Source organism: Acinonyx jubatus, chromosome C2 (genome assembly GCF_027475565.1).
Source record: "Acinonyx jubatus isolate Ajub_Pintada_27869175 chromosome C2, VMU_Ajub_asm_v1.0, whole genome shotgun sequence".
Taxonomy (NCBI): domain Eukaryota; kingdom Metazoa; phylum Chordata; class Mammalia; order Carnivora; family Felidae; genus Acinonyx; species Acinonyx jubatus.
The window spans coordinates 143,549,417-143,573,969 of NC_069384.1; the positions used below are offsets into that span (position 1 = coordinate 143,549,417).

The 24,553-nt window shown below is 36.7% G+C and overlaps 1 protein-coding gene across 9 annotated transcripts in view; it reads left to right on the forward strand.

Annotated features, from left to right (window-relative positions):
• Positions 1–24,553, forward strand: part of RBMS3 (RNA binding motif single stranded interacting protein 3) — a 1,316,996-nt gene that overhangs the window by 1,192,046 nt on the left and 100,397 nt on the right. For 5 of the 9 annotated variants that reach the window (XM_053221878.1, XM_053221882.1, XM_053221880.1 and 2 more), the window contains exons 12-13: positions 5,417–5,513; positions 7,755–7,805. In XM_053221878.1, coding sequence (XP_053077853.1) covers positions 5,417–5,513; positions 7,755–7,805 — 148 coding nt within the window. The remainder of the gene's footprint in view (positions 1–5,416; positions 5,514–7,754; positions 7,806–24,553) is intronic. The other 4 variants (XM_053221883.1, XM_053221886.1, XM_053221884.1 and 1 more) reach the window with 1 other exon arrangement.

The following is a 24,553-nucleotide window of genomic DNA, read 5'->3' on the forward strand; positions in this document are numbered from 1 at the left end:
CTTGGCTCTGTGCATTTTCTTTAGATATGGCACCTCTAAGCCGCCAGTGTGATAGCAGACTCTCTTAGGGTTTCCTGTCAATTCGTCCGGTTTATGTTTGGTCTTGGGAAGAGCTCATTGCAGAATATCAGAATTAGGGGATCAACACGGTGTGTTGAGTCTCTTCTGCCCAGTACATTTTCCATTCTAAGTGACTCTCCGACTTGAGTGGCAGGATTTGGAACTTGCTGGGAAGCATGAACTATAATTCTTGTTTGATGGATAGGATTAGAGCAGATAGAACAAAATGCATTAAATTTTCCCCCAAGGGTTCCCTTTGTAAGTATCAGTTTACTTGGCTGTTTTCTTTAGGTTTTTGCTCTCTGTTTTCCCCATAAAATCCCCCGTAAACTCTACCTGCCAATCCACTTCTCGTTGCCGTCATATTTAATACTTCAGTTGGTACACTTTATAAAATAAGCCAGCCACGCTCAAATGCGATGCATGATTCACTCCATTGGTGGAAGAGGCTGACACTGGGTTTCGGACAGAAATTAAACCACTGCATGGTGAATGAGAAACAAATGTTTGTAGAGCGATCATGGAGTAGTCATGGGTGGAGTGAGGTCATCATGAGCCCCGAATAAAGAATAGGTCCTTTGGTTCACTTCCTCATAAATCAAATGTGTCAAGGATAAGACCTAAAGGGGATTTTTAAATCAATTCATGATTTTTGTGAAAAAGGACTTGTTTTCCCTAGTTACTAATACTATCCATGCTTAGAAAGCAAGTATTGATTAAGCCTCCACTGAGCATTTACTAATATGTGATGTTGGCTGCTCTTTGGGCTCTCACCCCTCAGCTTCCTATGGTTTCAGGGACCTATCTTCTATGCTCCTGCCATCTTGGTATTGGCCAAGTATTGGTATTGGCCGGTACTGTAATCACTACTTACTTCCCTAAGCTTCTCTGTATTCATTCATTCATTCATTCATTCCAGCTATGGTTCTTTTTTTAAATTTTTTTTTCAATGTTTATTTATTTATTTTTTTGAGAGACAAACAGCACCTGAGCAGGGGAGGGGCAGAGAGAGAAGGAGACACAGAATTCGAAGCTGTCAGCACAGAGCCTGACACAGGGCTTGAACTCACAAACCATGAGATCATGACCTGAGCTGAAGTCGGAGGTTTAACCGCCTGAGCCACCCAGGCACCCTAACCTATGGTTCTTAAGTATCTCTTATGCCCCAGGCTCTCTTCTAGGCAACAAAGCCAGTATGTCCTCAACTTTGTCGAAGCTGACATCCTAGAGGGACAAAGAGTCAATAAGTACCTTGTGTTAGCTCCACTACCATTACAAAATACCATCGTTTAGGTGGCATTAAACCACAAAAAATAAGTTTCTTACGGTTCTGGAGGCTAGAAGTCTAAGATCAAGGTCTGGCTGATTAGATTTCTGGTGAAGACTTTCTTCCTGGCTTGTAGATGGCTGCCTTCTCACTGTGTCCTCACCTGGCCTTTCCTCCATGCACGCTTGTGGGAGAGAGAGAGAGCAAGTTCTTTGGTGTCTCTTCATATAAGGACACTAATCCTATTGGATCAGGGCCCCATGCTGTTGACCCCATTTAACCTTACTTTCTTCCAAAGTGGTTCCATCTCCAAATATAGACACACTGAAATTTAGAACTTCAACATATGCATTTTGGAGGGACGCAGACATTCAGTCTCTAACATACCTAAATAAATTTTTAGCAATCACTACTTTGGATGGTGATAAGCGTGATGGAGAAAGAAAGTAAATTACAGGCCAAGAATAGAGAGTAATTAGGTTGGAGATGGTGGTTGCTACTTTAGCTACTACAGGCCTCTCTGAAGATGGGAAAGTTGAGTGAGACCGATACTGAGAAAGAGGTAGCCTTAGGGAAACTTCTGGAAATGAACATTGCAGGTAGAGGGAATTATAAGTTTAATGGCCCAAGATGGAGGTGAGAATAACAGAATCATGTGACAGAAGGCCAGCTGGCTGGTTTAGAGGGTAGGAGAAAATTACTAGAGAGATAGGTGTTTGCCTGTTTGTACTAGCCCATACTAGGAATTCAGATTTTGTTTTCATTACAATGAAAAGCCATTGGAAGATTTTAGGCTGATTAATGTACAGATAAGATACAATTTAAGTGGCTAAATGGAGAAACTCTAAGGAATGTTTTAGAATCTTACCGATCTTTGGTACGCGTTGTAAATGCTCGCTATTTTTTTTTTTGAAGTGAAAGGATGGTTGTTTATGTACACATTCACTGACTTTGTTTAGAAGTCAGGTTTATTAGTATAATCTACATAGAGTATATAGTCACTATAGTGTACAGTTCGGTGAGTTCTTTTCTCTCAAATGTTTATTTGTTTATTTATTTTGAGAAGGGAGAGCAGAGGAGAGGCAGAGGGAGAGGGAGAGAGAATCCCAAGCCGACTGCATGCTGTCAGCACAGAGCCTGACACAGGGCTCGAACCCACAAACTATAAAATTATGACGTGAGCCGAAATCAGGAGTCAGATGCTTAACCAACTGAGCCACCCAGCATCCCCAGTTCTATGAGTTCTGATAAGCATAAAGTTGTAGAACCGCCAGACAATTAAGACAGAGCAGTCACATCATTTCCCAAAATTCCCTCATGCATTTTTATCGTTAGTTCCATCCCCCAAGCTCAGCCTTTGACCTGCCTCCATTGATCTATTTTCTTTTTTTAGAGTTTTGCATTTTTCATGTTGTAGTATAAATGAAATTATGAAATATAGAGTCTTTTGAATCTTCTTTCATTTAGCATAATTGGCTTAAGATTCATCATGTTAAATGTATTGGTAGTTCTTTCCTTATTGGTTAATAGTGTCCACTGGACAGATGTACTAGAATTTGTTTATCAATTCAGTTGAAAGATATTTGGCTTGTTTCCAATTTTTGCCAAGTGTCAGTAAAGCTGCTATAAACATGTGCGTTAGGGTTTTTGTATAAAGGTAAGTTTTCATTTATCTTGAGTTAATATCTACCACTGGGATTATTGTTATAAGGTATGTGGATGTTTAACTTTATAAGGAAATTGACAACCTGGTTTCCAAAATGACCATACCATTCTGCATTTCTACCAGCAACGAATGAAAATTCCACTTTCTCTAAATCCTTGTCAGCATAGGATTTTTTCTTTTTCTTTCTTTTTGTGCCTTTTTTTTTTTTTGCATTCTAATACATATGCAGTCTATATAATTTTTTTTTTAATTGCACAACTTAAACTTAGATGTCTGGTGGGTATGGATAGTAAGGATATAATATGTAACACAGTAATTTTTTTCGGCTACAATTTTTTAACCAAAAGAACATGACCTTAGAATCCCTGTCGAGAGCTGGATAAAGTAAATTTAAGACTGTAGTCCCCCAATCCTTGCTTGAAGACTTTTATAGAATCTAAGATTAAAGAATGTACTCCTTGAGTCCTGGAAGCCTTGAAATCCAGCTCGCCCTTCAATAGGGGGCTTATAGAATGCTTCTTTAGAATGGTAACCCGTAACAGTCTCTATTCAAAATATCAGTGACCTCTGAGGGATGATGAAGCTTTTGATTCCAAAACTCCAACCTCAGTTATGCTATTTAAAAAAAAAAATCAAAAGTAGTAGTTGATTTTTGCTAAGAGTACAGCAAAGTAAAATGATTCTATTACCCCTGAGACCCATTTTCCCAATCTATCCTCACATCAGTGAAATAATCCATCAAAGGCAACCTGGCCTTTTTCATTCTGTGCCTGGCCCTCTGGCCTTTCACTTACCAGTGAGACAGGAAGGAAGGAACATGATTTGAAAAATCTGCTGACGAATTTGAGCATTAGGTAACTTGTGAACTCTAGGGTACAGAGTGAGCAGAGATGGGTGTATCACTGATTTAAGTACCTAGAAGCTTCTCTTTGAAAGATCTATAGAAGGATCATCCCTCCTCTGGTTTGTGAAGCCCTGATCTCGCCCAGCACCATTTTATAATTGTTTGACAGAGGGCCCCGAAAGACTCGACAATCAGTGCTTTTTTACAGTCTACAGGACTGTAGGACTGGGTTATATCCCAGAGGTCTAGAATCTCCACCAATGCCTTGATTGAATCCAGAAAATATTCCTGTCCCCAGCTAGACACAACCCACACATCGTTCACCTTCTTCTCTTTTCAGGGAGAAAATATTTAGCTCTGTTTCTGCATGAGTGCATGGACTTCTGCCTAGCACAAATTATGTAGAACTCTCTAGGAGCTGACCCTCTTTCTTGAATGAAGAGATAGATGCAATTTGTGTACACATAACATTGGCCATCTTTATAAAGCTTGGTGCTATCATTTTGCTTTTCTCTCAAAGAGCTTTACAATGGCATTTCCTTAAAAATAAAAAAAAGTAAAAAGAAGAAAAAAGGAAACAAAAACAAACTAAAAAGAGGCCCATGGCTTTTCTCCCCCTGTTGGTGAAACATACTATTACCCTCACCTGGCATAAGAGATTTTGTGCAGCCCATCTTATTTTATTTTATTTTATTTTATTTTATTTTATTTTATTTTATTTATTTTTTTTTTAATTTTTTTAATTTTATTATTTTTTAATATGAAATTTATTGTCAAATTGGATTCCATACAACACCCAGTACTCATCCCAACAGGTGCCCTCCTCAATGCCATCACCCACCCTCCCCTCCCTCCCAGCCCCCATCAGCCCTCAGTTTATTCTCAGTCTTTAAGAGTCTCTTGTGGTTTGCCTCCCTCCCTCTCTAACTTTTTTTTCCCCCTTCCCCTCCCCCATGGTCTTCCGTCAAGTTTCTCAGGATCCACATAAGAGTGAAAACATATGGTATCTGTCTTTCTCTGTATGGCTTGTTTCACTTAGCATCACACTCTCCATTTCCATCCACGTTGCTACAAAAGGCCATATTTCATTCTTTCTCATTGCCACGTAGTATTCCATTGTGTATATAAACTACAGTTTCTTTATCCATTCATCAGTTGGTGGACATTCAGGCTCTTTCCATCATTTGGCTATTGTTGAAAGTGCTGCTATAAACATTGGGGTACAAGTGCCCCTATGCATCAGCACTCCTGTATCCCTTGGGTAGATTCCTAGCAGTGCTATTGCTGGGTCATAGGGTACATCTATTTTTAATTTTTGGAGGAACCTCCACACTGTTTTCCAGAGCGGCTTGTACAGCCCATTTTAGAAGATGAGTCCAATCTGTCATTTTGTTCAGAATGATTTATTTCTCTTAGTGGAATCAAACACTGTAAATCTCCTGGATGCTCCTGTTCGCAGCTGGTGGAAAAACACGAGGGTGGAACTCTGTGTTTCCCAGAGGCGCTGGGTAGCATTTGACCAGCACCCAGGCATTGCAGCAGCTTTATGAATCTTCTTTTTGTTGTTTTCTGTTTGCAGATTTTATTCTTCACCGTACAGTATTGCAACCAACCGCATGATTCCACAGACATCTCTCACGCCATTCATTGCTGCTTCCCCTGTCTCCACATACCAGGTATGTCCGATTTACCTGCACCTGAGGGAGCGTCTCTCTTGCCAGTAGACTGTGTAAAGGCGAAAGGGACACAGCGCAAGTTTTCTTTTAATAGCCCTCAGACATTTCAGTCCGACCTTAAAGTAATAATCCTCAAGGTGTCGCCTACACTTTGAAGGGCTTGTTTGCATCTATTTCACTGAAGAATAAGGTCCATTGTGCTCTTCATTCTTCCTGCTGAGTTTTTATGATTAGGCTCCTTTCCAGCCAACACAAGTGCAGCCTTCTTGCCACTGAGAACTTACTTTGTTGGTTGTCTGCTATTTGGGTTGTCTGTTCCCTATTGTGTCTTTTCTACAAGCACATGTCTGGCATTCCCCTCCCTCACTCCAGGATATTTTACCGTTGTCATCTCATTTTGTCACAGTTGTCCTGTGCGTCCATGCAAAGCCACATGGACAGCTGTTAAATCGTTTTCCCCGAGAAAGAGGGAGGACCATCAAAGTGGTAAAAAGTTATTCCTACTTCCTGCTCTGACTTCATCCTCAGTCCCAAACAGGTCAAAAGAGACCTCACGGGTTCCACAGGTTGAAGAACAAACAAACAAACAAAAATCCAAGACTCAGTGTGTGTCCTAAAGCAGATGTTACAGCGAGTTAATTCTAAGTACACAGGTGGATCAAAAGAGTCAAACTTCTCCCTCCATAAGTAACTCCTTGTCTTATTCCCTTAAGTTACGAATGTGCTATTACTCCCAGCTTCTCTTTGCCTCACATTGTTCTTCAGACAATTCTTCTAATTCTAATTAGACAGTGCCTATAGATGCCACCTGTGGGGGGTATCTGGTGTCACCTTTTCAAACTTTGGAGAGAGAGAGTGCGAGAGAGTGTACGTGTGTGCACACGTGTGTTTGTATGTTGCAGATGGCGGGGGTGGAGGTTTCACAAAGGGTAAAACTGTCATGTTGCTGACTGCTACCAATTCAGTGAAGTTTCACCTTATTCAACCATTACATACTTCATTTCAGGGGGTCCCAGCTCTCAGAGCATCAGACTTGAGACTATATACATTTTTCCTTAACTGATTCCCCCTGAAGCAGATGATTTTCATTCTTTTCCTGCGCTTAGAATCCTGGTCCATGTCGCTGGGTGAATGGAATAGACGTGCATGTGAATTGCACTAGAGGGTCTCAGAATGGATGATTTCTTAATCGCTTTTCCTCGGGACCCATGAGGCTACGTGCAGGTGCTGTTCGGTTTTTGTTCTTCCTGCAGGGCCCGCCTGGTTGTAATGTGTGTTTTTGTGTGTTTTTTTTTTCTTTTTTTTTTTAACCCATTTTTTCTAATCCTGGCCTATGTTTCAGCCAAGACCACCCACTGAGCCCCAGTGTAGAGCACTTTGGTGACATGAATAAAATATCCACAGAAAAGTGATTTCACTTGGGAGGGCTCATAAGTGGAATTTAACTCTAGCTCCTTTTTTGTGAAAAAAAGGAATCAGAGCAATTTCCTGTGTTGTTGATTCTCGCCTTTCACCACTTTTTTTTTTTTAAACCTGAAGTGCGTTGGCGCTTTTATTAGTGTGAGTGTATTGAAAACAAAGTCCTACAGGGTTCTCCATGTGACCATCAGCCCGTGTAAGCTGACTTTCTCATTTGGCTGACAAGGCACATTTCAGAACGGTTGGTTGGCTCAGATTCTCATTTTTATTTGCCATACCAATTACCGTGAAAGAAAAAAAAGATCACAAACTTGCTTAACTTGGGGTTAACCCAAAGCATTCCCCCCAAATTTCTGGTTGATCTCTTCTAATTCTTACCCCAACTTTTACCACTTAGATTTATTTCCAAGATGGGATCACTTGAGAATTTGAAATTAGAATGGATGAAGAAAAAGAGGAAGTTTTAGCTGTCAACTCTTTGTTACTGGCTCCATAGCCCTGGGAGTTGACCCCTGAGTAGGAGGTCTCTGAGGCTTCCTAAGACTCTAGCCTCCACCACCAACCTCAAAATCTGCTCCAAGGCCCAGCCTGGTCCACATGGGCACCGCAGCCAGCTCCTATGAAGTAGGAGTTTGCTTTATATTTTACTATGTTTTGGTAATCAGGTCCAAGAATTTCCTTTCTCTCCTCAGTTCTGAGCACTAATTAGCTGTAAAGTCAGATGGACTCCACTTTCTTATGACCTAGTGTGACTCCACTGAACACAAGAACCAAGTTCTCTCTGTGATTGCTTTGTGCTAATAAATGCTGTTTGATGCATAGGTCCAGAGTACTTCATGGATGCCTCATCCGCCATACGTTATGCAACCAACAGTAAGTGTTCTCAGTCACCTGAGGCTAAATATTTCTATTATCCGAGTGCAAGCTTTTGTAATGCGTACAAGCTTTGGGGTAAAGCTTTTGTTAGATTTCATACCTCTTTCAGGCAGCCATATTTTCCAGATGAAAAGCTGTTCCTGAAATTCTACAAAAGCATGTACAATAGATAGATAGTGGAGTTAGAGAGAGAGATGAGAGAAAGAAAAAGAGAGACAGAGATGACAGAGACAGAGAGAGAGAAAGACAGACAGAGAGAGAACAAACTTTATGAGAGGAAATAGTCAACCTCCTAAGCCGATATCTGCCATTTGTCATGAATGGGGAATTTCTACTTCACACAGGAATTCTGAACTCTGGACAATTAAATCCATTATTGGGGGAAAGCCTTTCTGTTTTCCTTCTCTTGGTATGCTTTGTTCTCTTTGGATGCTGTTTGATATGCTTTGGGGGCAATTTTTGGTATCATGGCCAAGTGTTCACTCAAAGCAATATATTTGAAATATGAAGAAAGCTGTCTACTAATAGATGGAGATATAGAGATAGAAAGCAAGGCTGCTAGATATATATTTTTAATATTAACTAACTAGAGCCATTCTCTTCTTCTTTAGTGGAAAGATCTCTTCTAAAAATATTCAAACTCTATTTTCTACTTGCTATATTTCCCATTTTGTGGCACAATATTGCATCAGTCCCATGGGAAAATATTACATATTTCATTAGAATCTAGACCGAAGGCTAATGATTCCATTTATCTTTGTCTCGGTCTTCCAGGTTTTCTAGCTCTGTCAAAGTACAATAGAGTGATTTCAGTAGCAATATATTCATGAGAATGGATAGAGCACGAGACAGGAAGTTGTGTGACAAGGTCTGTGGTGAATATCCTTTGGGGGCATGCTCACACCCGTGCCTCTGTTTCCTTTTCTGTCACTATATTCACAGGGCTATTGGAAGGATCAAGTGAGAGCTTATGTGAAAATAGCTTTTAAAATACAATATGCTATGTATTGTTATTGTCGTTATCCTTCCTAGTACAGAATGTATTCTTGTACAGAGACAAAGCAGTGCTACATTTTAACCCATTTCAAAGCTAACTGTAAACAAAGTAGCACACATTAAAGATCAGGGAACTAAATCCACAGGCATCCATTTCTTTGACCCAAAGGATCATAGCACCTGGTTTTCATATCTGAGCTTTGCCCATTTTTAAAAAATAAGAAACATTCCATGTTGCTCCTAATGTTTTGATAGTTTGTGTTTTATTTAAAGAATAAAATCTATATAGCTTAATACAGCAGAACTTTAGACCGTATTTTGCAAATCCCTCTATTTACTCTTATCTACACACCTTGGGGGCTTCCTGAGTTCATCTGGTCTATGTTCTATAAATCATACCGTACAATGGATCCAGGCTGCACTTTCATATCCAATTCATGCGATAAAGTTCAGTATACACTGCCAAACCAATGTATAGCATAGATTGGGCCAATACAGGAAAAGGGAAGAAGTTCTGCCAAGTTCTAAAGTGGAGACTTTCTAGAAGGAAACAACTACCTTCTAACAAGTAATATGTTCATCTAGAAGGTGCTAATGCTAGCTTAGTCCTCACACTGAGGTGAAGGATCATCTCATCGTGACCAAAAGGAATGCACATCTGGCAGAAATCTAAATATTTTTCCAGATGTCAAAATATTTAAGGTTCTACCAGAACTTCTAGAACTATAAGTAGAAGGGAAGGTGTTTGTATGTGGCTTTATTTCCACTGTCTGGCACTCAGGACCTCAGCAAAATTTTTCTTCCCCTCGCCCTCCATCCCAACATGGCTTCAGCCCCATTTTTGGAGGTATTATTTCTCATACATCTTCCTCCAGAAATAGCCGTGTGTGTGCGTGCGTGTGTGTGTGTGTGTGTGTGTGTGTGTGTGTGTGTGAATTTATCCCCTTAGATATTTCTCATTATGGCTACTGCTCACTGATGTCTCATCAGTTCCCATAACTAGACAGTGCATCATGTTTGTGTTTAGGTCACTTGGTTTAAAATACAATGTTTGTGACCAGGGAAGATTCTTGGAAAAAGGAGTGCCTGGGCCACCCACCACTTTGTTGTGTTTAACATGGAAAAATTGCCTAAGCAGTGTCATGGAAACAGAGTTTGTGCCAGCATTCTTTTCCCAGTAACAGTCTTACCAGTTGTCTATATTGCATAAATAACCGTACCCAACTAGTCTTAGTCTCATCATCAAAATGGGGGTTAAATTAATCACTGAATGATACTTAAATACAAAAATACTGAAACAATCTAAAGCAGATAAACCAAATACCTAGATTTTCAATGAATGAATGTATGAACGAATGAATGAATGAACAAATGAACGACTTGATGATTAACAGCATGAGTTCTTGGTTAGGGTCTTTGAGATAGGAAACCTTTCTGTCTTATGGAACTCTGGTCAATAAAACTTTCTTAGCCATAGTTGCCTCATCTGTAACATAGACATGCTGATGCCTAAATAATTATGTATTGTGTTCATTAAAGGAAATAATGAATTAAAGCTCCTACATTGTGTCTAGCAAACAGCAAACACTCAGCAAATTATTATTATTATTATTATTATTATTATTTAGTTATAGGAGGAAGAAAGGTAGAGGAAGAAAGTTGAGAATAAGCAATAATCACCTGTTTCTACTACATTTTTACTATTTATTTAACTTACTTTGCTAATGAGTTTTTGGAGATAGCCTCTATGGCTACAAATAAATTGCTTGCATTGGTACTTATTTCATTTACTTACTAAACCATTTAATACTTAATACTAAGAAAAAAGGCCTGATAGGTACGCCCTTTATGTCAGTAACTAGAACCTACTTTACAAATGAATTCAAGTCATCAATATCTACATGTCTCAAATATGTTGCCCATAATTATTATTTGCTTCCAACTTTTCTCCTTGCTCATGTTTTCTCTTCTGCCATTTTGAGAAAATCTCATGTATAAGCTCAAAGTGTAAGCACGTTTCTCCTGCTCACTGTGAATGCACATGGACTCCTAAATGGAGCCTAAAGCCTGAATTGTCTTTCAGGCTTGACTCAAAGGACTCCAAAGATTTCAACCAGGCTTGTATCCAAAGAGACTTCAGGAAAGTCTTAAAAGTAGAACACCGTGCCTCTGGTCTTTATCAGGATGAATGGTTAAACTGGGAGAAGGGGGAGGAGACAGGTGATGGTTAGTAAGAGAGAAATAAAATGATGGAAAGGAGAAAAAGGAGTAGGCAAGGGCCAAGAGAAGAACAAAAAGCATAAGCATAAAACTGAAGTGTGCCATTTTAGTTTGTTTCCTTAGAGATTTAATTTGCTAAGTTGTGTGTATTGTACTTCTTTGTAGATTTGGAAAAAGATTCTGAGAGGACTTTCCCTCTTAAGGAAAAGGGGAAAGAAGTTTCCTTGACTGTGTTATAACCATCCTTCTGGTGTTTGTGCAAGAAAACAGTTCTCTGTCAGTGGATGCTGGGACCTTATCGGGTCCCCTGGAAAGTTGTCAAACCCCACTTAGGACAGCAAGAGCATTTCTGTTCGCACTTTGTCATTGTTCCCCGGAACAGACTCGGGAGAAAGCACTGTTAGACGAGATTAGGAATTCACTTTTTGCTGTAAAAGAGTAAAAATGCTGACTTTGTCAGTGCAATCACTTATTCATTGCTGCTTCTCAGTGCAGAGCTCTGTACTGTACTCTGAAACTCCCCATCTCACTGACAGAATTTTAATAGATGATGGATTGCACCAAATATCTACTCTGCATAGCGTCATGTTACATCGGAATCTTATATGAATGCACAATTGAAATTCCTGTGTTGCAACACATTGGATATTTTGTTAAATCTGTGCTGACAAGGAGAAAAGATGATAGTTCCCAAGAAGAAGCATAGTCCCGTTCCCTTAAATTGTATTCAGGCTCATTTGAATCATAAATCTTCTGTTCTTCATATAGTTAGCATTATTTTCTCTCAAGGAGAAAGGTCAGCTTTCATTTTTACTTAATTACAAATTGGTTATCTAATTACAGCATTCTTAGAAATGCAAGATGCCCTATTGAATCATTGGATGATTTGTGGCCATGCATGGCTAAATTATGACTTTTATGATTAATAAACCTAAAGTTTATAGCTGAATAGGGAATATAAACTTTCCCTCTGCAACAAGGCTGTTCAAGAAATCTCCAGAACATTTGATTTGGTCATCCCTTACCAGCAAACAGACTAGGCCTAAGACTTAATGTTAGAGGTTGTATCCTATAAATCTGTAGCTGTGTTTTCTATAAAAGCATATCACCTAATGTGGAAAGAATATCTAAATCCATTGAATTCTGTTCAGAAAGCTGAGCTGAGCAAAAATCCTAAATCTCATAGTTTCATTAGTAAAGTAACAAAGTCAAAATGCTTTTGCTGTCAAAGGAGTTAACTTGGTAAGTGCATATATACAGGCCAAATCTTTTTTTAACTACATAGCAAAATCGAAACAACAGTGACTCTAACCCATCTATACCATTTCTCCTGGAAGAGAATTCAAACTGAATGAGAGTAAGCTTAGGAGGAGTAACTTGTTTTGAGTGTCACCTCCTTTTAAATATAGTGCTGGGCTAAAGTGACTATGAATAAAACCATTTCCACAGAAAGTCTCTTAGTGTAACTACTGTTAAAAAAAAAAGTAGTGCTGGCTTTGCAATGTTAAATTTAACTTCAAAATTCTACAATAAGTTTTCAAAAATAAAGAAAAATCCATTAAACAATGAAATTCTAGGCTCATAAATTATAACTGCATAGAGCATAAAAGACGTTCCACTTAGGACCCCTTCACTCATCAGCTCTATTCTCCAGAAAGAAACCTAGGATAAACTTCCATGTCACCATCCAGTCAATTTTTATGCATATGAAAATCTATATGTACTTGTGCATAAATGTATATGTATTGTTAACATCTATACTAGATTACTCTACAAATATTTTATTGCAACTTGCATTCTTTTTCCCCAATAACAGAATGTCCTGGATGTCATTGCATGAGTCACATATAAATCTATGTCAGTTTTTTAAACACTTCATAATATGCCATTATATAAATGCACCAAAAGGCATTTTAACCAATTTCCCATTCACTGTTCTTTAAGTTGCTTCTAGTACTTGCTCATAAACTCAAGACTGTAATATTGAGCCCTTGTGAGAAAATATCTGCAGGACAGATTGCTGGTACAAAAAGTATGTGTGTGTTAAGATTGGATATACATTATTGTCAGATTGGCACACCAAGCGAGAGTGTTTATTTCTCCATGGCCCCAATTAACACCGGGCATTCTCGGATTTCAGATACTTTGTTGATGTGATAAATAATGAACAGTATCTTTCTGATGTTTCATTATTATTTCTCTGAGTCCTAGTGGAGTGGAGTTGCTTTTCATGTCTTTATTGACTAATTTTTCTTTTTTCTCTGAACTCCACGTCCTTCATTTGCTTTTGCTTATTTCTCTTTTGGGGTATTGATCTCTCTTTTTTTTAACGTTTATTGATTTTTGAGAGATGGAGAGGGACAGAGCATGAGCAGGAGAGGGGCAGAGAGAGAGGGAGACACAGAATCCAAAGCAGGCTCCAGGCTCTGAGCTGTCAGCACAGAGCCCGACGCGGGGCTTGAACTCATGAACTGCGAGATCATGACCTGAGCCGAAGTCGGATGCTCAACTGACTGAGCCACCCAGGCTCCCCCTCTTTTTATTTTTAAAAGATCTTATTGCAGTTAGTCAGTTAATGTTGTTATAGATAATTTAGAGGGGCACCTGGGTGGCTCAGTCAGTTAAACATCCAACTTCGGCTCAGGTCATGACCACGCAGCTCATGAGTTCAAGCCCCACATCGGGCTCTGTGCTGCAGCTCGGAGCCTGGAGCCTGCTTTGGATTCTGTGTCTCCCTCTCTCTCTGACCCTTCCCTACTTGTGCTCTGTCTCTCTCTGTCTCTCAAAAATAAATACATGTAAAAAACTATATATATATAGATAATTTAGATATTTTCCGTTTACTGTTAATTTTTTTGGTGTCATCATGCAGAACTTTAGTATTATGTGTCTAGAATTTATTAGTTTTTCCTTTAGGAGTAATACTCACCAAAGTTTTCCTGTAAAGATCCAAACAACAAATATTTTCAGTTTTGTGAGCTGGATGCTCTCTTTCTCTATGGTTGTAGAGTGAAAGCAGCCGCAGATGATACATAAATGAATTGGCATGGCTGAGTTTCAGGAAACTTTATTTACAGAAACAGGTTCTGTATGAACATTTGGTTCATAGATTGTGTTTTTCCAGCCCCTACTGTATAGCATCTAGACTCCCACATGAAATACCTTATTCAATATGAAATTTAAAACACCATAAGTTAAAAATAAATAAAACACCATATGTTTTTGTTTATGTTTTTTTTTTTTACATTTTTATTTATTTTTGAGAGAGACAGAGTGAGTGGAGCAGGGGCAGAGAGAGAGGGAGACACAGAATCCAAAGCAGGCTCCAGGCTCTGAGCTGTCAGCACAGAGCCAGACGTGGGGCTAGAACTTAGGAACTGTGAGATCATGACCTGAGCTGAAGTCAGATGCCCAACCGACTGAGCCACCCAGGCACCCTGTTTAGTGTTTTTGTGTTGTTGCTTTTGTTTTTTTGAGTTTAATAACTTTTTAAAAATTGAGATAGTATTAACATATAACATCGTATCACCATATGTCTTATTATTGTGTGTATAGTAAATTCTATTTTCAAGTTTTATTACTTTTGGAGTTTATTTTGTAATATGGTATGAGATTATTGTCCAGCTTTCTTCCCTAAATGGGTAACCAATTGTAATAACAACTTCTGCCATTTAAATCATCTGTGTTTTATCCACTGATATAAGATTTTATTCCAATTTTTATCATACGATAAATCTCTTTATGTCTTTGGTGTATTTCTGGACTCAGTCCTATTCTGTTGATTCATTTTTTGACCATTACTCTAGTATTTGAATTATCACTTTATAATACCATATATAGCTGACACGACTTAATCCCCAACATTTTATTGTTGTTGTTTCTCAAGAATTTCTCTAGCTATTTTTTTACATTTTCAGATTAACTTTACTAGCAGTTGATCAGCTTAAAGAATTCCACCAAAATTTTGAGATAACTTTGAATTACTATATTAAATAATAGGAAATCTAAATTTATGACATATTTACACTGAATTTTTCTAAGAAAAAAATATGTCTTTCCTTTTATTCAAAATTTTTCTCCCCCCCCCCCCAGCTATTGAGGTATAATTGACTAATAAAATTGAAATACTTAAAGTATGTGTTGTTGTGATTTGATATACATTGTGGAAGGACTCCCACCATCTTGGTAATTAGCATATCCATTATCTCACCTATTTATCTTTTGTGTATGTATGAGAGAAAGAGAGCATTTTAGTTCTATTCTCTTGGCAAATTCAATTATGTACTACAGTGTTATTAACTAAAAGTCATCATATACTTAGATACTCAGACTTTATTCATCTTATAACTAAAAGTTTGTACCCTTTTACCAACCTCTTCCTGTTTTCCCCAACCCCCAATCTCTGGCAAACATTTTTTTTTCTTATATGTTTGTATTAGTTTAGGTTGATTGATTGATTGATTGATTGATTGATGTATTTATTCATTTTAGATTTCACGTATAAGTGATACTGTGCAGTATTTGTCTTTCTCTGCCACTCTTTTTTCACTTAGTATAATGCCCTCGAGCTCCATCCATGTTGTCACAAATGGCAGGATTTCCTTCTTTCTTACGGATGAATAATATTCCACTGTATGTGTATACAACATCTTTATCCATTCATCCACAGACGGACCCTTGGATTGCTTCCAGATCTTGGCTATTATGAATAATACTGCAATGGAAATGGACGTGAATATATCTTTTGGGGATCCTGTTTTCATTTTCTTGAATATATACCCAGAAGTGGGATATCTGGATCATATTTAATTCTGGGTTTTTTTTTTTTATTTTTTGGAGAAATCTTCAAACTGTTCTCAGTGGTGGCTACATCAATTTATATTCCCACCAGCAGGCGACAAGGGTTTCCTTTCTTTACATCCTCACCAACGCTTGTTATCTTTTGTCTTTTTCATAATAGTCATTTTGACAGGTGTGAGGTGATATCTCATTATGGTTTTGATTTGCATTTCCCTGATGATTAAAGATGTTGAACACCTTTTCATGTGCCTGTTGGGCATTTGTATTCTTCTGTGGAAAAATGTCCATTCAGTTCCTCTACCCATTTTAAAATCGAATTGTTTGGTTTTTCACTATTGAGATGTATGAGTTTTTATATGTTTTGGATATTACATGTTTGGATATATGATTTGTAAATATTTTCCCCCATTATATAAGTTGCCTTTTCATTTTGTTGTTAGTTTCCTTTATTGTGCAGAAGGGTTTTAGTTAGATAGAGTCCCACTTGTTTATTTTTGCTTTCTTGCCTCTATTTTGGTGTCAAATCCAGAAAGTCATTTCTAAAGCCAAGGTCAAAGAGCTTACCTCTTATGTTTTTACCTAGGAGTTTTACAGTTTCAGGTTATTTCAAGTCTTTAATCCAATTCTGGTTGATGTTTGTGTACGGTGAAAGATAGCGATCCAGTTTAATTTTTTTGAATGTGGCTGTCCAGTTTTCACAACACTATTTATTAAAGACTTTTCCCCATTGTATATTCTTGGCAACTTTGTTGGAATTGATTGACTGTATATTCATAGGTTTATTTCTGCGTTCTCTATTCTGTTCTCTTGATCTTTGTGTCTGTTTTTATGCCAGTTCAATACTGTTTTAATTACTATAGCTTTGTAATATAGTGCAAAATCAGAAAGCAAATCTTTTCTCAAGATTACTTTGGCTATTCAGGGTCCTTTGTGGTTCCATACAAATTTGGGGATTATTTGCTCTATTTCTATTAAAAAATGGAACTTTGATAGGGATTGTATTGAATGAGTAGATTGCTTTTGGTAGTATGGACATTTTAACAATATTAATTCTTCCAGTTCATGATCATGGAATATCATGCTATATATTTGTGTCTCCTTCAATTTATTTCATCCCTGGTTAAATTTTTCCCAGGTAAAATTATTATTTTTGATGAGGTTGTAAATGGAATTGTTTTCTTAATTTCTATTTCTCATAGTTTGTTGTTAGTGTATAGGAATGCAACTGATTTTTGCATGTTGATTTTGTATACTGCCATTTTACTGAATTTATTTATTATTCCTAACAGTTTTTGGTAGAGTTATTAGGGTTTTCTGTATATACAATCATGCCATCATCAAACAGAGAGCTTTACAGCTTCCTTTCCAATTCAGAAGACTTTTATTTTTCTTGCCTAATTGCTCTGGCTAGGACTTTCAGTACTATGTTGAATAAAAGTGACAAGAGTGAGCATCCTTGTCTTACTCCTGATCTTAGAGGGAAAGCTTACAGCTTTTCACTGTTAAATATCATTTTACCTGTGGGCTTCTTATATGTGACCTTTATTTTTTTTTTTTTAATTTTTTTTCAACGTTTTTTATTTATTTTTGGGACAGAGAGAGACAGAGCATGAACGGGGGAGGGGCAGAGAGAGAGAGAGACACAGAATCGGAAACAGGCTCCAGGCTCCAAGCCATCAGCCCAGAGCCTGACTAGGGGCTCGAACTCACGGACCGCGAGATCGTGACCTGAGCTGAAGTCGGACGCTTAACCGACTGCGCCACCCAGGCGCCCCTATGTGACCTTTATTATGTTGAGGTAAATTTCCTCTATACCTAGTTGGTTGAAAGTTTGATCACGAATGGAAGCGAAATTTTGTCAAATAGTTTTTCTGCGTCTGTTGAGATGATCATATGATTTTGATCCTTATTTTGTTAACATGATATATCTCATTGATTTGCAGATATCGAACCAGCCTTGTGTTTGCCTCCCTGAAACAAATCCCACTTGATTAGGGTATATGATCGTTTTAATGTATTGTTAGATTTGGCTCATACCTTGTTGGGAATCTTTGAATCTCTGTTCATTGGGGATACGGCCTGTATTTTCTTTTCTTGTAATGCCCTTGTCTGGTATGGTATCAGGGAAATGCTGGCTTTGTAACAGGAGTTTGGAAGTGTTCCTTCCTCTCCTCTCTTTTGGAAGTGTTTGGAAAAGATTGGTATTAATTCTTTTTTAAATGTGTGGTAGAATTCACCAGTGAAGTCTTGTGGTCCTGGGCTTTTGTGTGTTGGGAGGCTTTTGATTACTGATTCATTATCCTCACTGATACTTGGTCTATTCAGATTTTCTATTTCTTCATGATTCAGTCTTGATAGGATGAATGTTTCTAGGAACTTATCATTTCTTTTAGGTTGTCCAATTATTTTTTGGTGTGTAATTGATCATAGCAGTCTCTTATGATCCTTCGTATTTGTAGAGTATCATTGTAATGTCTCCCCTTTTGTTTCTGATTTTATTTGTTTGAGTCCTCTCTTTTTCTTGGTAAATCTAGCGAAAGGTTTGTCTACTTTATCTTTTCAAAAATCCAGCTCTTTGTTTCATTGATGTTTTCTGTTATCTTTTTAGTCTATATTTCATTTATTTCTGCTCTGATTTTTGTCATTTTCTTCCTTCTTCAAACTTTAGGCTTTGTGCTTTTTCTGCTTCCTTGAGGTGCAAAGGTAGGTTGTTTATTCTAGCTCTTTCTTTTTTCTTAGTGTAGGGATTTACCTGTTTGAAATTGCTCCTTAGAACTAACTACTTTTACTTCATCTCATAAGTTTTGCTATGTTGTATTTCCGTTTTCATTTGTCTCAAAATAATTTTTATTTCTCTGTTGATTTCTTCTTTGACTCATTTTTGTTTAGTAGCATGTTGTTTAATCAGGAAATATTTTATGTCTTTTGAGTCCCTTAATAGAGTAGTAAATTTTCCTCCATACATGCTGTTTACATTTCTCAAATGTTTTATTTGGCATTTTAATACTTTTGTTACCATAGTTATGAAAATTTTAAATTGTATTTTCTTATTTTTCACTTTGGTGTATAGAAATATAACATTTTTGCATACTAATATTGTTAATTTAAATTAAAAACATCTCAGTTATTCAAAAGCATTGTTGAAATTTAGAACGTATGCATGAGTCAAAATTAGAATATAAAAACACCAATATTCTCTTACCCAGAGATTATTCCAGTTAATATTTAATGTGTATTTTTCCAGGCCTCTGGCTGTATCTATATTTATATCTATTTATACATCTAATCTACACATGCACACACACACACACATGTATGTGTTATCTTTCACTAAAATAAGATCACGCAATACATGCTATTTTTAAACTATAATTTTCAGCTAAGAATCTCCACTTTCTTATGTCAGTAATTTTTTCTCTTTTCTGATTAAATTTTCTCAAAAATCCAAAAAATAAACTTAGAAAGCTAGATTACCTAAATAATTAATTACTGCATATAATATCTGGTTATTGTATCCTTTAGTATATTTTAATCTAGCAGTGTTTTTTCTCTTGTGCTTCTGCTTAGCTATTTTGCAGACTATCCCACCTTTGAGAAATGTCTACTTGAATCTTCATGGTGTTATCTATCCCCTTAATCTGCCCCATATATGAAATGATTTTATTTCCAACTATTTTTCTGAAGTTTTCAATTACTTCCAGTAGACAATTTCATTGATTCTTGGGTTTCCCAGGCCATAAAATAATTTTACTTTCCACCTCATTTCAAGTATTTATGTTTCACAATCCTTTTCCTTGCCCAATTGTATTACAGTGTATTCTTTGAGTGATTCTTTTTCAATTGAATCAATTGTCTTTTGAGAAAATATTGAGTTTATAAAATTATTTTATCAATTTTATTTATTTATTTATTTTATATATTATATAAAAAATAATTTAATTTATTAGATAATTAGATACATTATTTGTTAGATATAATTATATTTATTAAAAAATAAATAATTGTATTTATTATATTTTACATTAATAAAATGTATTTATAATTGATTATATTTTAACTGATTTCAGTAAATGTTTTATAAGGTGGAACCATTCTACAAATAAACTTCTTTTGGTCATGATAAAGACTTCTTAAAACCATATACCTCAATTATATTTATTAACATTTTATTTATGATTTAGACATCAGTCTTTATTAATGAAAGAAACTATTAAGTGCTATTATCTTTTAGGTGTACTATTTTTGTCAGATTTGAATATCACAATTATAAGGGATTTATAAAAATAATTTAGAAATATTCCATTTCTCTAAATTCTGGAACAGTTTTAAATATAATTATGCATAGCTATTTTTAAAGATTTAAAAAAAGACAAATGTGAAGCTATCTTGGGTTTTGGTAAGAGAAACATTTATTCAACCAACCCAATTAAAAATAATTTATTAATCCTATCAGATATGTTCTCAGAAGACTAAAACTATAATGCACTATGGCTTATGAACAGCATGAATAATCATGAAGTGCTGTATCAGATTGTTACATAGTTGATAGCTGCTAAGTGATCAAAACAATTATATTTTGCAATGGCATGACCTTAATCAATTGGCATTGTTAGTTACTCCATGACCAGTTGTTGATCTTTTAGGACATATGTTAAATATTATGCAAATTAAAAATCAATCATCAACTGTGTAATAACAACTTTTGCTTATTATGTTGCTGATCAGTAACTTGGAATTTTTAAGAATGTTTGGAAATGAGGGAGGAAGAAAAGAAATTGTCCATCCTAAGACATACAACCTAATTGTGGATATTCAAACATAGAGGGAGACAAACTATAAGAGACTCTTTAATACAGAGAACAAACTGAGGGTTCATGTCAGGGTGGGGGAGAGGGGAAAATGGATGATGAGCATTCAGGAGGGCACTTGTTGGGATGAGCACTGGGTGTTGTATGTAAGCGATGAATCATGGGAATCTGCTCCCGAAGCCAAGAATACACTGTATGCACTGTATGTTAGCTAATTTGACAATACATTATTTTTAAAAAATAATAAAAATCTGTAGCAGAGAAGTTATTAAGTTTACCAATTATATAACACTGCCCATGACAGTTAAGGACAGGGAAGAACAAAGACATAAACGTGAGTTTAAAGGATGGGTGGTGTTTGTGGTGTTAAAGGAAAAGAAAGATGACATTTCAGGTGAAAATAACACACAAAAATATTGGGGGTTGTGTTTCAAGTTATTCCAAGGAGCCAAGAGGCAAATAGCCTGCATTAAGTGATGGGTTTGTGTTAGGGAATAAGGGAAAGATTTTATTGGAAAGGTAAATTGTGATCTATTGAAGAACAACTTTTTATTATTCAGTCTGGCACATTTTACTACACTTTTTTTTTAAATCAGTTTGATGTCCTAATGCTATTGTCTGGAATTTAGGTTTACTTTGGAGAAAGGCTAAATTATGTCACTGAGGTATGTTAAAAAGTCGTAATTTCCAGTGAAAAGATGGACCAGTCATGAATGGGAAAATATTTAATTTTTTTTTTTTGCATTATGAAGATGTCATTTTACACAGTCGCTGTGCATAAGTCATTTTCTATCCATAGAAATAATTTTGGAAGTAATGGTCATCTGTCAAGTAGAGCTTCTGAAAGCTTCTTGGAGAAAACATTGCCTGGTCAATATCCCTGCCTCCTATGCACAGGAGTGGCTAGAATAACCCATAAACACGGCATTGTTTTTCACAATCCAGATGTGTGCATGTGGCCTGTCTTTTGGCATGTGGTTTGATATTATTTTACTGTGGACCTTTAAAAGGAGAGAATAGTTTGTGGAATAACGTGTTACTTTTTTAGAACTGCAGGCACAGCATTCTGAACATAAGACTGACACAGCTATTAAGAGAAAAAGTTTCCATCGTGCATGACCCCCAATGTGTCCTCAGATAGTACTTAGAATTTCTCCATCACTGCATCATCAGGACATCAAAATTTGCCAGTCCCTTTGTAAGACTATTGACAACATGACATCCTTAATAGCTATTTAGCATATTAAATGTACTTAAATAGAAACACAATGTTAAATATCTAATCTAGTGAAGGCTTATTTTCTATGGACTATCTCTAGAGAAAGCAAGCACACAGCTAAAATAAAATCCATGTCAGACTAGATAACAGGAAGTTACCAGGGCAACACAATCATAGAGAGATAGGGTAAATCATTTATTTTATAAATGTTGCCAGGGCAACAGAAACTACTTATGAAATCACTGCAGGATTGAGGATAAGGGCACAGATAGTCTCTGGAACTATTTGTTCTTTCAGAACACATTGGAATAATGCCCATTCATACCTAAAACCTTCACAGTATTTGAAATATGTAGATACTCATTAAGTAAATGGTCATGAATAGGTTCAAATATTGAGAGATTTTTAAATAGCAAAAGATATTATTCACTGTTTCTTGCCTCTCAGAATGTTATTGGGACATTATTTTGCTTTAAAGGTTAACCTTAGCTATGACCTAAGAAGCTAGTTATTTCTACCTCAGTGCTATGTTTATCATTCAGGGTCATGGTTAACACAGTTGATGAGCTTGGATTTTGTTAGGCAACCAATTAGAGTGTACCAGAGTTGGGGGGGGGGGGGAGGAGTGTGTGTGTGTGTGTGTGTGTGTGTGTGTGCGTGTACACACACACACACACACACACATACAATTTAATCAGGTGTGCTTTGGAAAGGGAAAACATTATTTTAACTTTAGTAACAAATGTCAAAAATTATACAATTTAGAGTAATATTTTTCAAACTACTAACACAAATACCAGTAAAGGGCCTTCAGAGTTTTTTTCTTCTGCTTAAGAGGAATATTTACCAAAGTTAGGACCTATTTTATGTTTTACATCCCTGTTTTAATATAATTTGTTTCCCCCTTGATCAAAGTCCTGTTAGAAAACATATATTTATAATGTATTTAGCTACAGGTAGCAGTGAATGTATGTGTAAATTATAAAAATATTTAAAAAGTAGGGAATTATTCATTGTGTCAGGGAGTAGAGAATAGGGACAGACTTCTCAGAGGAGGTAACTCCTGAATTCGGTTTTGAAGAATAAAGGAGTTTTTCAGTCAGACACGTGTTGGGTGTCAGGCAAGATGGGTGTTCTAAGCAAAGCAAACATTAGCTTTCAGCCAGGTCTTTGGTCTGTACAGCAGGTGTCACATCTGGTGAGCATCTGAGAGTGCAAGGTATTTCCATAAGTTACCAAGTGCCTGTAATGCTGCACCTGCCCTAAGCATGGCATCCATATGCCCTTCAATAGGATGCCACAGAAGGTGTCATTTAATCATGAATTAGAGCTGTTCAACATGGTGCCTTCTAGAGAACTGCCAACATCTAGCACCCAATGTATCCCTTCACAAACTCTACTCAGAATTGAGTGAAATATTCAGGGCATGTTTTTTGAAGTTTTTACAAAAATCCTCGTTAGTTAACATACAGTGTAATATTGGCTTGAGGTGTACAATATAGTGATTCAACTCTTCCATACATCACCCAGTGCTCATTATGGCAAGTGTGCTCCTTAGTCCCCATCACCTATTTCAGCCATCCTCCCACCCACCTCCGCTCTGGTAACCATCAGTTTGTTCTCTACAGTTAAGGGTCTGTTTCTTGATTTCTCTCTTTCTCTCTCTTTCCCTTTTTACTTTGGTTTTATTTCTTAAATTCCACATATGAGTGAAATCATATAGTATCTGTCTTTCTCTGATTGACTTATTTCACTTAGCATTATACTCTGTAGCTCCATCCAGGTTGTTGCAAATGACACGATTTCATTGTTTTTAATGACTAATATTTCATTGTATATACACACACACATATATACATAAACTACACACACACACACACACATATTCATACGTCTTCTAATCCATTCATCAGTTGATGTACACTTGGGTTATTCCCATAATTTGGCTATTGTAGATAATGCTGCTATAAATATTAGGGTACATCTGTCCCTTTGAATTAGTAGTTTTGTATTGTTTGGGTAAACACCTACTAGCGCAATTCCTGGATCATAGCGTAGTCCTATTTTTAACTTTTTGTGCAAACTCCGTATTTTTTTCCAGAGTGGCTGCACCGGTTTGTATCCCCACCCACAATGCAAGAGGACTCTCCTTTCTCCACATACTTACCAACACCTCTTGATTCTTATGTTGTTGATTTTAGCCATCCTGAAAGATTTGAGGTGATATCTCATTGTGGTTTTGATTTCCCTGACGGTTAGTGATGTTGAGCATCTTTTCCTGTGTCTGCTGGCCATCTGTATGTCTTCTTTGGAAAAATGTCTATCCGTGTCTTCTGCCCATTTTTAATGGGATTATTCATTTTTTTGGATGTTGAGTTTTTTAAGTTTTTTAAGTTTTTTAAGTTATATATTTTGGATCCTTATCCTTAATCAGATATATCTTTGCAAATATCTTCTCCCATCCTGAAGGTTGCCTTTTAGTTTTGTTGATTGTTTTCTTCGCTGTGCGGAAGTTTTCATTTTGATGAAGTCCCAATAGTTTTTTCTTTGTTTGTTTTGAAGTCCAAGTAGTTTATTTTTGCTTTTGTTTCCCTTGCCTCAAGAGACATATCTAGAAAGAACTTGCTATGTCCAATGTCAAAGAGGTTACTGCCTGTGTTCTCTTCTAGGAGTTTTATGGCTTCAGGTCTCACATTTAGGTC